The sequence below is a fragment of the Oryctolagus cuniculus genome, chromosome 17 (assembly GCF_051225735.1).
Source record: "Oryctolagus cuniculus isolate XC-2025 breed Fujian yellow rabbit chromosome 17, ASM5122573v1, whole genome shotgun sequence".
Taxonomy (NCBI): domain Eukaryota; kingdom Metazoa; phylum Chordata; class Mammalia; order Lagomorpha; family Leporidae; genus Oryctolagus; species Oryctolagus cuniculus.
In genome coordinates, this window is record NC_142883.1 from 59,746,469 (window position 1) to 59,759,713 (window position 13,245).

A 13,245-nucleotide genomic window follows, 5' to 3' on the forward strand; every position below is an offset into this window, starting at 1 on the left:
GTGAGGTTAGGAGCCCTGCACTCTCACTTGGCCAGCGGCCATCCAGGTGCGTGATTTCAGAGAAGTTGCTTCTCTCTGAGTCTGGACCATCTCATCTGGGAGGGAATGTGGTGCTGGGGCCGACGCCAGTGTGGGCCGATGGTCAGGTTTATACGGTTATCACCAGGGTCCCCGATGGGTCCCAGTGGATAGAATGTGAACATGGTTCCCTTCACCGTGCTCGGCACTGAACACACACACATATGCATACATACACACACATGCAAAGACATACATACACAGACACACGTGTGCACACACACATGCATGCACATGATTTGATAATTCAGAAGCTATTAGCCGGCGCCGTGGCTCAATAGGCTAATCCTCCACCTTGCGGCGCCGGCACACCGGGTTCTAGTCCCGGTTGGGGCGCCGGATTCTGTCCCGGTTGCCCCTCTTCCAGGCCAGCTCTCTGCTGTGGCCAGGGAGTGCAGTGGAGGATGGCCCAGGTGCTTGGGCCCTGCACCCCATGGGAGACCAGGAAAAGCACCTGGATCCTGGCTCCTGCCATCGGATCAGCGCGGTGCGCCGGCTGCAGCGGCGGCCATTGGAGGGTGAACCAACGGCAAAGGAAGACCTTTCTCTCTGTCTCTCTCTCTCACTGTCCACTCTGCCTGTCAAAAATTAAAAAAAAAAAAAAAAAAAAAAAGAAGCTATTTTCAGATCCTACCATCATGCTCTGGAGCTCTCACTGTGAATCTCAACTTACCACTACACTGACAAAGTTAGCGGAAGTGGTTGGTAATGAAGTGTTTTTGTTTTTGTTTTTAAGATTTATTTGAAAGGCAGAGTCACGGAGGCAGAGGCAGAGAGGTCTTTTATCCACTGGTTCACTCCCCAACTGGCCACAATGGCGGGAGCTGGGCCAATCTGAAGCCAGGAGTCTGGAACCTCTTCCCCTGTGGGTGCAGGGGCCCGAGGACATGGGCCATCTTCCACTGCTTTAATGGAAGACTTTAGTAGGAGGTCAGAACTCACTTAAGTCTCTGAACGGTTAGAGTCACTGTATTTCTGTCCTGACCCCGATTAATGTTAGAATCACCAGGCCAGCGCCGCGGCTCACTAGGCTAATCCGCCTTGCGGCGCCGGCACACCGGGTTCTAGTCCCAGTCGGGGCACCAGATTCTGTCCCGGTTGCCCCTCTTCCAGGCCAGCTCTCTGCTGTGGCCAGGGAGTGCAGTGGAGGATGGCCCAAGTGCTTGGGCCCTGCACCCGCATGGGAGACCAGGAGAAGCACCTGGCTCTTGCCATTGGATCAGCGCGGTGCGCCAGCCGTGGCGGCCATTGGAGGGTGAACCAACGGCAAAGGAAGACCTTTCTCTGTCTCTCTCTCTCTCACTGTCCACTCTGCCTGTCAAAAAAAAAAAAAAAAAAAAAAAAGTAAAAAAAAAAGTTAGAATCACCAGAGTTCGAATAGGAACAATTGATTATCAGCAATTATTTATTAATCAACGACCCTTTTCACGCTTCTCCTGCATCTTGTGTTTCAGCCCGATTTTATGTTCACATTTTCCCTTTGCTCTTGAGGTCCCTGAGAGAAGACAGATCTAGCTCATTAACCCTAAGCCTATAAAGTGTTTCTCCTAAGGGTGTGGTAACAGGTGAGAGACAATAGCTGCCTGACCTCACTGAGCATTTACCACGTGCCAGGTGCTAGAGTGAGAACCATTCTCACCTTCAACGACAGGACTGTATGTAGTGCCCAGAGAATATATTCTCCTTATAAAAGATTTCTTTATTTGAAAGGCAGAGTGACAGAGAAAGCAGGGGAGGGAGAGAAGAGAGAGAAACATCTTCCATCCACTGGTTCATTCTCCAAATGCTGGGCCAGGTTGAAGCCAGGAAACTGGAACTCCACCTGGGTCTCCTATGTAGGTAGCAGGGGCCCAAGCACTCAGGCCATTTTCCGCTTCCTTCCCAGGCATGTTAGTAGGGAGCTGACTTGGAAGTGGAGCAGACGGGACTCAAACTGGCACTCACATAGGATGCCAGTGTCATAGGTGGCAGCTTAACCCGCTGTGCCACAGTGCCAGCAATGGGAACATGCGGGTTTTTAAATGTGGTTGTCTCTAAAGTTTTAAAGACAGGGTTTTGCCAGTGATGATAAATTACTCATTCACAGGCTGCCCCCTTCCCTGCACAGTGCGGGCTAAAACCATGCAGCTGCAGAGATGAAGCAGATTTTGAGGTCAGTGGCTGGCCCACGGTGCCCTGGCCTTGGCTGTGCTGGGTCAGAGCCATACCTTCTGGTCTAGTAAGATAACCAGATCTGAGAGGCAGAGACAGAGAAAGAACCACAAAACACGACGTCTAGTCACCAGGCAACCCCTGAGAACCAGTGTACCATGGCCCAAGGAGGCCTGCTGGAACCCGGCCATCATGAGATTTGAGACTTCGGGAGCCTCGTGGACAGTCAGCATTAATTCACGTGCGGTCAGGGTTATCTCAAGACGGTCTCCGCGTAACAGGAAGAGGAAAGGTCCTGCCATGGGCGTGGCCTCCTTTGTGAAGACCAGGAAGCTAACGGTGGATGTATGGTGCTATGGTTCAAGAGCCCACCGGGGGCCGGCGCCACAGCTCACTAGGCTAATCCTCCGCCTTGCGGCACCAGCACACCGGGTTCTAGTCCCGGTTGGGGCGCCGGATTCTGTCCCGGTTGCCCCTCTTCCAGGCCAGCTCTCTGCTGTGGCCAGGGAGTGCAGTGGAGGATGGCCCAAGTCCTTGGGCCCTGCACCCCATGGGAGACCAGGAGAAGCACCTGGCTCCTGCCATCAGATCAGCGCGGTGCACCAGCCGCAGCGCGCTGGCTGTGGCGGCCATTGGAGGGTGAACCAATGGCAAAAGGAAGACCTTTCTCTCTCTCACTGTCCATTCTGCCTGTAGAAAAAAAAAAAAAAAGAGGCCACAGGGGACGCTCGTGTCGTGTGTCAGAGTGCCTGGGTTCAAGTCCTGGCTCCGCTCCTGATTCTAGCTTCCTGCTAAAGTGCACCCTGGGAGGCAGCAGGTGATGACTCGAGTCCTTGGGTCCCTGCCACCCACATGGAAGACTCTGATTGAGTTCCATGCTCCTGGCTTCAGCTTGGCCCAGCCCTGGCTGCTGTGGGCATTTGGGGAATGAACTAATAGATGGGGGTGGAATGGGGTGGGGGTTCCTCTGTCTATCTGTCTCTCTGCCTTTCAAATAAATTAAGTAAATAATGAAACAATGATAACCACAAAACGAGAGGCTCTCTGACAGAGGCTGTCACCCCTTCCTTGGTCTTATGTTCTGTTTGCACTGTTTGCATGGGATCTGGTGCTGTGCACAGCAAGGCTTTCCAAGGGCATGTCAATCAATGCTGAGCCTTCCTATTAGTAGTGTGTGTTCCATGTCCCCAGACACCTGCTGATCCCTGAACCGTTGCTCAAAGACTCTCAACCCTCCCGTGTAGTGCTCAGGTCCCAGTTAAAGCGCAGCTTAGCCTTGGAACGGTCACAGCCTCCGCCGCCCTGCTGTGTGGGAGGGCTCTGGTAGGCTGAATGATCATCCACCAAATCTATCCTGATCCCTGGAACCTGTGAATGTCGCCTCACATGGCAAAATGACTTTGCACGTGTGACAGGGTTAAGGATCTTCACATGGGGGAGGTCATCTTGGATTAGCTGGTGGGCCTGAGGTAGCCTCCGTCGTCCTTGTAAGATGGAGATAGGAGGATCAGAGGGCAGAAACTGGCGTGAAACATTTTGAAGTCAGAGCAAGAGGCCACAAGTCAAGGAAGCCAGGTGGCCATAGAAGCTGGAAATGGCAAGGGAACGGATTCCGCAAGGACATGCAGAAGGCAGCGGCCTTGCCAAGACCTTGCTTTTAGCTCAGTGTGGACTCCAGAAAGGTGAAGGAATGAGAGTGTGTTGTGTTGAGCCATGACGTGTGTGTACTTTGCTGCAACAGCCATGGGAAGCTAATGTAAGAAGGAAAACCAACCTTGGAGGGAAGGCTTGGGACGTGGCAATGCTGTCTACCTTACAAATAGGTCTAAGACCGGTCACCTTCCTGCTCCCAGGGGCCCTCTACACACCAGCGTTTCACACCCAGTTTTGTTCACTTCTAAGGTACAACCCTCCCGCTCAACAACATCTGAGGCTCCAAATACTCCAGCACTTGACATGCTTCCAAAGCCAGAGGCATGAGCACAAGAACAGGACTGTTTCGCCTCCACTTTACGATTCACTCGTCCTATCCACCTTTAATCCTGCACCCTCTTCTCTGGGGATTGCAGGCTCACCCACAGTACAACCAACCCCTCAGCCTTTGACGCCTCTGCCAGTAGGAATAAGGAGGCCTCACAGAGGCAGTGTGTGTAGCACAACTCTCCCACCCATCATCCCTCTTGGATCTCAGAATGATCCTACGAGACAGGCAGGGCAGACAATACTAACTCAAAATGATGGATTACAACCCTGAGGTCCAAGGGCAGATGTTTGGCCCAGAAGTGGTGGAGGCACTGCTTGGGATGCCTGTGTCAGGTATCAGAATGCGAAGCTTTGATTCGTGGCTCCACTCTCGACCCAGTTTCCTCCTAATGTAGACCCTGGGAGGCAACAAGTGAAGACTCAAACCAGTGATTGGTACCTGACACCCGGGTGGAAGACCTGGCCGTTGCAGGCCTTTGGGGACTGAATCAGTGGATGGGAGCTCACTCGTTCACCTTTCTGTCCTTTCTTTTCTTCCATCTTTTCTCCCTTGCTCAATAAATACATTAAAAAAAAAAAAAAAAAAAAAAAAGACTTGGACTTGAAAAAAAGAAACTGAGATCCAGAAAACTGGTTCTTACTCAATGGTTTCACAGTAAACGGACCACCCTGAAAGTATACAAAGAAATGTTAAAAATGTCATGGGGAGAGCTGGCATCTTGTAATTGCTACTCTGTGTCTACTGTGGTTTCTCAGGGCATCAGTCCATTTTCCATGGCTATCATGAAGCAGCTGAAGCTGGGTACTTAGAAAGAAGAGGTTTATTGAGTTCAGAGTTTTGGAGGCTGAAAGACCAAGATTGGGCAGCCCCATCTGCTAGGTGCTGGTGAGGGCCCCTCAGCTGTGTCACAGTGTGGCTGAGGAACAGAACCAGCCACAGTGCAGCAGGGGGCAGGCTCGTGGGGTGGCCACTCACTCACAGGGCAGCGCCCCCTAATGGCCTAATCACCTCTCACTAGGCCCCACCTCTTCAAGGTTCTACCATCTCTCAGAATTGCCTCACTGGGGGCTAACCTTCCAGCGTGGGCACAAACCACATCCAAATCACAGCTCTGAGGAAGAAGGGAAATGCACAGTCTACTCCCTGCTCCACTCCCCTGGATGGCCTGAGGACGCACACATCCAGTCCAGGCTCTGAGAAGATCTTCCAGGCTTCCAGGCACAACATCACAATTCTCAGTGAACCAACAACATGTGACGAGTTAAACAGAGCAGGCTCTTTTTTTTCCCCCAGAGAAACGACAAAAACAAACCAAACTCCTAGAGATTATGCGACTACTATTTATGGAGCAGCTTCAGCTTTTTAAAAAGAACTTTTCTTTTTTAGCTGGCCCAAAAGCCAGCTGAGATTTCCCCATACTGCTTCCATCAGCCATGCTTCCAAGAAACAGATCAGTGACAGCAGCAATGCTGGCCCCAAGGCTCAGCAAACCCATAATGATGATCTCAAACTTATTTTATTGATAAAAGGAAATGATATGCTTTAAGAAGTCAACTTTAACATGAGATGAAATAAAAGCATTTCTTTGTTTAAGTTAACTACTTAAACTTATGTCACAGCTCTGTCTATTAAAAAAGCAGAAATCACCATCAATCCACTAGTGATGAGCATCCTTGGCACCCATATCACTCTCTTAAAAATACTGTGTCTCAGGGGGCTGGTGCTGTGGCACAGCAGATAAAGCTGCCGCCTGCAGTACTGGCATCCCACATGGGCACCAGTTCAAGTCCCGGCTGCTCCACTTCTGATCCAGCTCTCTGCTATGGCCTGGGAAAGCAGTGGAAGATGGCCCAAGTGCTTGGGCCCCTGCACCCACATGGGAGACCCAGAAGAATCCCCTGGCTCCTGGCTTCAGATCAGCACAGCTCTGGACATTGAGGCTGATTGGGGAGTGAACCAGCAGATGGAAGACCTCTCTCTCTGCCTCTCTTTCTCTCTGTGTGTAACTCTTTCTTCAAATAAAATAAATCTTTAAAAAAATATCGCTTCTCAGGGTGGGCGTTTGGCGTACTGGACAAGAAGCTGGTTAAGAAGCCCACGTCTGACATTGGGGCCAGCACCATGGCTCACTTGGCTAATCTTCCACCTTGCGGTGCTGGCATCCCATATGGGTGCCAGGTTCTAGTCCTGGCTGCTCCTCTTCCAGTCCAGCTCTCTGCTGTGGCCCGGGAAGGCAATGGAGGATGGCCCAGGTGCTTGGGCCCCTGCACCTGCGTGGGAGACCAGGAAGAAGCACCTGGCTCCCGGCTTCGGATCTGCGTAGCTCCGGCCGTAATGGCCATTTGGGGGGAGAACCAACGGAAGGAAGACCTTTCTCTCTGTCTCTCTCTTACACTGTCTATAACTCTACCTGTCAAGGAAGAAGAAGAAGAAGAAGAAGAAGAAGAAGAGGAGGAAGAGGAGGAAGAGGAGGAAGAGGAGGAAGAGGAGGAAGAGGAAGAGGAAGAGGAGGAAGAGGAAGAGGAAGAAGAAGAAGAAGAAGGAGAAGAAGAAGAAGAAGCCCACGTCCGACATTGGAGTATCTGGGTTCAATGCCCTGGGTTTGGCTCCTGACTCTATATAGACCGTGTGAGGCAGCAGTGACGGCTCAAGTGATGGGGTTCCTGACAGCAGGCAAGAGATCTGGGTTGAGTTTCTGGCTTCTGGTTTCACCCCGGCCCAGTCCTAGCTGTTTCAAACATTTAGGGTGTGAACCAGTGGATGTCTCTCTCTGTCTCTTTCTCTATGCCTGTCAAATAAATAAATAAATTTAAAGATTAAAAAAGAAATATCATTTTACATCAAAAGGAACCAGGGCTCCTTGGGATAATGGCTGAATTCCAGACCAGGGCAGGATATGTCCAAGATGAATCTCAACATTTTAAAAAAATAGTTATTTATTTATTTGAAAGGCAGAGTGACGGAGAGAGAGGGAGAGAGAAAGAGATCTTCTTCCATCTGCTGGTTCACCCTCCAAATGACACCATGGTTGGGGCTGGTTTCTTCAATGTCAAGTGAGAATTACAACTACACTTATCTCTGCAGTGTCACGCTGACCCTGCCAATGTGACAATGCTGGGGGGAGTGAAGGCCGATACCCAGGCTTCTGGAGTCCTGGGGTTTCAGGTAACTGACAAAGGCCATAGGGACACCAGCTGGGAAACTGTTGGCCCCCAGCCAAGCACTGATAATCCAGCTCCCCAGACTCGCAAAAGAGCAAAAGAGCAATCCAAGACATCCGGAGGAGTGTTTGTTTCTGGGTAGGCTTCAGAGAGCACACTGAGGGCTGTGGCCTCTATTTTACAGACTGGCGCTGGAGTGGGGCTGGGAGGGGGAGGCTGCACAACCTGACTGGTGGGACTGGGAGTGGGACCTGGGCTTCCTATGCAGGGTGGCACCCCCTTACCAGATTGATGTCATTCACCTCCACGTGCCGGAGAAGGGTGTTGGCCACGAGCTCTGTGTCCCACTGCACTCCTGGGTCATCTGGGAAATCCCTGCAAGGGAGAAACATGACCTGAACATGGCGTAGTGGGTAAAGCTGCCTCTGTGACCCCGGCATCCTATGTGGGCATCAGTTTGTATCTGAGCTGCTCCACTTCCAATTCAGCTCCCTTATAATGGCCAGGGAAAAGCAGTGGAAGACAGCTCAAGTATTTAGCGCCAACATCCATGTGGGAGATCTGGATGAAGCTCCTGGCTCCTGGCTTTGGCCTGGCCCAGGGCTGATTGTTGCAGTTACCTGGGGAGTGAACTCGTGGGTGAAAGATCTCTCTCTCTCTCATTCTGTCTATATGGTTTTCAAATAAATAAATAAATATTTTTAAAAAATTATTTATGTATTCACTGAGAGAGAGACAGAGACAGAGATCTTCTATCTGCTGGGCCACTGCCCAAATGTCCACAACAGCTAGGATTGGGCCTGGCTGAAGCCAGGAGCCCAGAACTCAATCTGGGTCTCCCACATGGGTGGCAGGGACCCAAGTGCCTGAGCCATCACCCGCTGCCTCCCAGGGTGCGCGTTAGTAGGGAGCTGGAATCGGGAGCACAGTGGGGACTGGAACTCAGGCACGCAAGACGGGACGAGGGGGTCCCAAGCGGTGGCTTAGCTGCTGTGCCACATGCCCGGCACCAAACATCCTCAGCTCAGGTCGGTGTGTGCGGTCTTGCAACAACAGGGGGAGTGGGGCAGGGGGGTGGGTGATTTCCCACCTTTAAGGTATTCAGATTTCAGTGGAAAAGACCAGATTTACGAAGATGAAGCAACTAGAAATGAAAGGACAATGCCACACCACACAGTGTTTGGGGTTTTGAGAGCCGAGTGCCGAGGGGAAGAGCCCGCGACAGTGAGACAAGGCAGCCGCGTTCACGGTGAACTTGGGCACAAGGCACTTTACAAGAATAATAGTAACAGTGTAAAGGGTGTGTTGCACCTCTCCTCCTCCCCCAATGTGGGAGATCCGCTCATGGTCTCTCTCTCTCTCTCTAGCCACCTGCAAAACGAAAATTAGATAAGCGAAAGGCCTCCAAGGCTTCTGGAGAGTCTCTGGTGCCAAGTTCCCTCGGCAACCAGACCAGATAAAACCCAGCCCTATGCCTGCCTTGCACTCAATGTCTTGGGAAACTGTCACCGCCTCTTTGCTTCAATACAGCAGCCTGTCTTTGTTGAGGTCGGTCTACAGCTCCTTTTTCTCTCTCTTTTCTGGGGGCATGAAAGGCCAGAACCCTGAGCTGTTCCAAACCTAACAGTGTGTTAATCAACAGCATGGAAGTATGACCTCCACTTGACCTCATGGGCCGTGTCATGCCAAGTTTAAGCAGCTGCCTTGCAAGGTTGTTGGAGTTTGGTTTGAAGCCAGGTTTCTGGCTGCAAAGCGGAGAGGTGCTAGCACCAGGGAGCCAGTGTTACCTCCCCTGCCACATTCCAGAAGCAGAGGTTTCTGTGTCTCCATCAGAATAACCTGCAGCTTAACCCGTGGCCTCGTCCTGGCTCTACAGAAGTGCTCCCCCTACAGAAATCCTGCCTGTGCCTTTTTCGTACGTGGGTTTATGAGGTCACCAGGTATGGGACAAGGCCTCCATTGACCCCCTTTTTTGAAAACACCCGTCTTATAAACAGACACCCATCTCTCCTTGGCTTGGGGCCTGCAGAGAGGGAGGCAGGCTGCTCCCTCTCCCTGTAGCCAAAGGCTGTTCATTGACCCTCCTGGGCCTCGGGGCAAAGGAGAGTCACTGGAGGCTTTTCAGCAGGAACCTCAGCACTAAACAAGGCCGAGTTTTCCTTGGCTTCGGCCACCTGTCCTCAGCCCCCAGGCTGCCTTCTGCGCTGACTTTCCAAAGCTCTGTCCCGTCAGCCTCTCCCTGTGGGTCTCAGGATGCTCCTAAGGCGAGCTGGGGAGCTCAGACAGTGGCCGAGAGACACAGTTACAGGAGCCAGAGTGACGAGAGCCACACACGCGCTCCTAGGCGGAGGGCACGTGTGGATGTATCGAGGCAACATCGTCTGGAACTGAACACTCCAGTAATATTTACCTGGAACTTTTGTACACAGGCTGCAGAAGGAGTCTAAGAGGAAGGGGAGGAGAGTGCTGGCTAAGCCTACCAGTTCTCAGTGCTGGAAGTGCTGAAAAGTCAGTCCCTGGGTCCTGCACTGTGGCACAGTAGGTCAAGTTGCAGCCTGGGACACTGGCATCCCATGTGACCACTGGTTCGAGTCCCGGCTGCTCCACTTCTGACCAAGCTCCCTGATAATGCACCTGGGAAGGCAGCAGCACATGGCCCAAGTACTTGGGCCCCTGCCACCCAGGAGAGATCTGGATGCAGTTTTAGGATCCTGGCTTTGGCCAGGCCTAGCTTTGGTCATGGTGGCCATTTGGGGAGTGGGCTGGAGAATAGAGATCTGTGTGTGTGTGTGGGTGGGTGGGTGGCTGTGCCTTTCAAAGACAGGAAATAAATTTTAAAAGGAAGAATGAAGAGAAGGAAGAAAGGCCACCTTCCCTGTATCTTCAGGGAACCAGGATCTGCAGGGTCTGCTATGGAGGGAAGTTCCCTCCCAGTGGGGCTCCCAGGAACTGGTATTGCCCCGCCCTCTGAGAGAGGGCAAGGGGACTTTGGCCAGTAAATATCTGCTCTGTGATGTGGCGTGTCTGATACTGCTGCACTGCTTCTGTGACCAAGTCCAAACATCTCGCAGTCAGGCACTCGGGTTTTCCATGATCCATCTCCTGTTTTGATTCACTTCGATTCTCTTTATTTGAGGAGCAAATGAAGTAACAGTGTGAGAAAGCACTTACAAATTGTTAAGAGGGGCTGGCACTCTGGTGCAATGGGTTAAAGCTCAGGCATCCCATATGGATGCCAGTTCGAGTCCTGGCTGCTCCACTTCCAATCCAGCTCTCTGCTAATGCACCTGGGAAAGCACTGGAAGATGGCCCAAGTCCTTGGGCCCCTCCATCTGTATGGGAGACCTAGAAAAAGCTCCTGGCTCCTGGCTTTGGATCAGCTCAGCTCCGGCTGTTGTGGCCATCTGGGTAGAGAACCACAGGATGGAGGACATCTCTCTCTCTTTCTGCCTCTGCCTCTCTTGTTCTACCTTTCAAATAAATAAATAAATCTTAAAAAAAACTGTAAAGAAACATGCAAATGTCAAAATTGTGGCTGTTACAGCTGCATTAGTCTAATGTAAGCCTCTTTATTTAAAAAAAAAAAAAAGATTTATTTATTTGAAAGGCAGAGTGAGAGTGAGATGAGAGAGAGCGATCCTCCATCTGCTGGTTCACTCCCCAATTGGCCACAACAGACAGGGCTGGGCCAGGCCAAAGCCAGGAACTAGAACTCCACCCAGGTCTCCCATGTGGATGGCAGGGGCCCAAGCACTTGAGCCATCTTCTGCTGCCTTCCCAAGTGCATTAGTAGGGAGCTGGATCCGGAAGTGGAGCAGCCGGGACTCAAACCTGCGCTCAATTAACCTGCCTGGTGGTGATGCTGGCCCTTACCAAGCCTTTTAGAAGAAAGAATTCTCCCTTCCTTCTTTCTCGCTCTGGAAGTCTCCTGAGAGGCATTTTGCTAATGGTCGGTGGTTTCAAAGTAGGTGTGGGCCCCGCTGGAGCGGTCTGAGATGTTCCACTAGAATTTCTGTTTGTGATGGTACCAAGATACCTGTGGGAAATGGAATGAAAAGATAAGCTTATTTTGGTGCAAAAAAAATTTTTAAAATATCTTTGCATAGTTTTTTCATTATAATACATTTTCATGAACTTTTTTGAAGATCTCTCTTAGGCATGCATTTAAAATTTTTTTGCACCAAAACAAACTGATCTTTTAGTTCCATTTTCTAAAACCTTTTTAAAGTACTCTTATACATGTTTTTCTATCTGTTTAAACTTCTATTCTGTAGCTATTTTATGAAGTTATACTAACAGTATTTAACATGTTCAGAATTCAGTAAATAAGCCCCCAAATATGGAAGTGCATACTCAAGTTTCTTTCTTGACATCAGAGGAGTATAATAAAAAGTGTTTAGAGATTACCGGTCTAACTTACTCACCCTGTACTTTTTTTTTCTAGAGAGAGATATATATCTTCCATCTGCTAGTTCATTCCCCAAATGACTGCAAGGACTAGGGCTGAACCAGACCAAAGCCAGGATCCAGGAGCTTCTTCTGGGTCTCCCATGTGGGTACAGGGGCCCAAAGACTTGGGCCATCTTCAGCTGCTTTCCCAGGTGCATTAGCAGGGAGCTGGACTGGATGTGGAGCAGCCGGGACTTGAACCAGCGCCCACATGGGATGCCAGCATTTGTAGGTGGTGGCTTTTACCCACTATGCCACAATACCAGCCCTTCACTCTGTATTTACTCAATTTTTTTTCTCCTGGGTATTTTAAAAACAACTTTATTGAGGCATAACTTACATAATAGAAAACTCGTCCATTTCAAAACACACAATTAGTGATGTTCAGTAAATGTTTAGAATGCGCACATTTTATTTTTACTAGTGTTTTGCCTAGATTTGATTCTTGACTCTCCAATTCTATCAGACAAATGTTCCATTAGTTCCACTAGTCATTTATCAATCAAGGCTGAGCCAGGAAAATGGAAGCCATGAGGAATTTAATACAGAGACTGGTTTACCCACTTGATGGAAAAGACCGGAGGCACCAAACAGGGAACAATGAAAAACCCAGGAACTGACAACAGCAGGAAGCCCCTTCAAGCTTCTAGGATGGGACAGCGAAGCCGTGGACCAGAGTGACGGTGGGAAGTAGAATGGCGAGAGCCAGTGTCAGGGAAAACACCACGTCACTGATGGAGACGCAGCCCAACGAGGAAGGGGAAATACCCTGGTTTTCCCTCCCCTAAGTCTAGTCTTCCATCACTGCCGTATGTTTGTCCAGCCTATACAGAAGCCAACTGGCCAGGGAACCTGGAGACTGTAGTTTCCATCGGTACAAAGACAGAGATAAGTTACCAGCAGTCTCACTCACCGTAGATGCTTAAAGGGTTATTTACTGCCCATTATGGCTCAGTCTACCTTCAAAAGGCAGCGGTAGCCCTGCCACTTACCTCTTGCTAAGATCTATGGGAATGCAGTACCCCCCCCAGGTGCAGTGTGGAGCAGCCTAGGGAGGAACATGGTGGTGGTGGGGGGCAGGAGCATGCTAAGGCCAGCAGGACTCAGGCTCAGGCAAGGGTTAATAGCCAACTCCTCCCCAGGAAGAACAGGACAAAGTGCAGTACTCCAGGGTCACTGGGAGGCAATGTGATGTGGTAGGCAGAACCCTGGGCAGGGGGACAGAACACCCAAGTTCTAGCTCCCCTGCTCGCCACGTGGACACAGGCATGAGCTGTGTAATCAGGAAAGCTGGGCTACTTCCAGGCTGTACTTGATGACCTTCTGACGGCTGGCCCTTCCAGCCCTGCCATCTTGGACTTTATGTTGCAAACAGCTTCTTTTTCTCCCTGATTCCTGGCTTTACTGAGTTATAATTGACAA

The 13,245-nt window shown here is 50.6% G+C and overlaps 1 protein-coding gene across 9 annotated transcripts in view; it reads right to left on the reverse strand.

Annotated features, from left to right (window-relative positions):
- PIGL (phosphatidylinositol glycan anchor biosynthesis class L) overlaps window positions 1-13,245 on the reverse strand; it is a 104,047-nt gene that overhangs the window by 38,531 nt on the left and 52,271 nt on the right. For 7 of the 9 annotated variants that reach the window (XM_051824461.3, XM_017348852.4, XM_089318483.1 and 4 more), the window contains exon 3: window positions 7,659-7,749. In XM_051824461.3, the coding sequence (XP_051680421.1) occupies window positions 7,659-7,749 (91 nt within the window). The remainder of the gene's footprint in view (window positions 1-7,658; window positions 7,750-13,245) is intronic. The other 2 variants (XM_051824459.3, XM_070061470.2) reach the window with 1 other exon arrangement.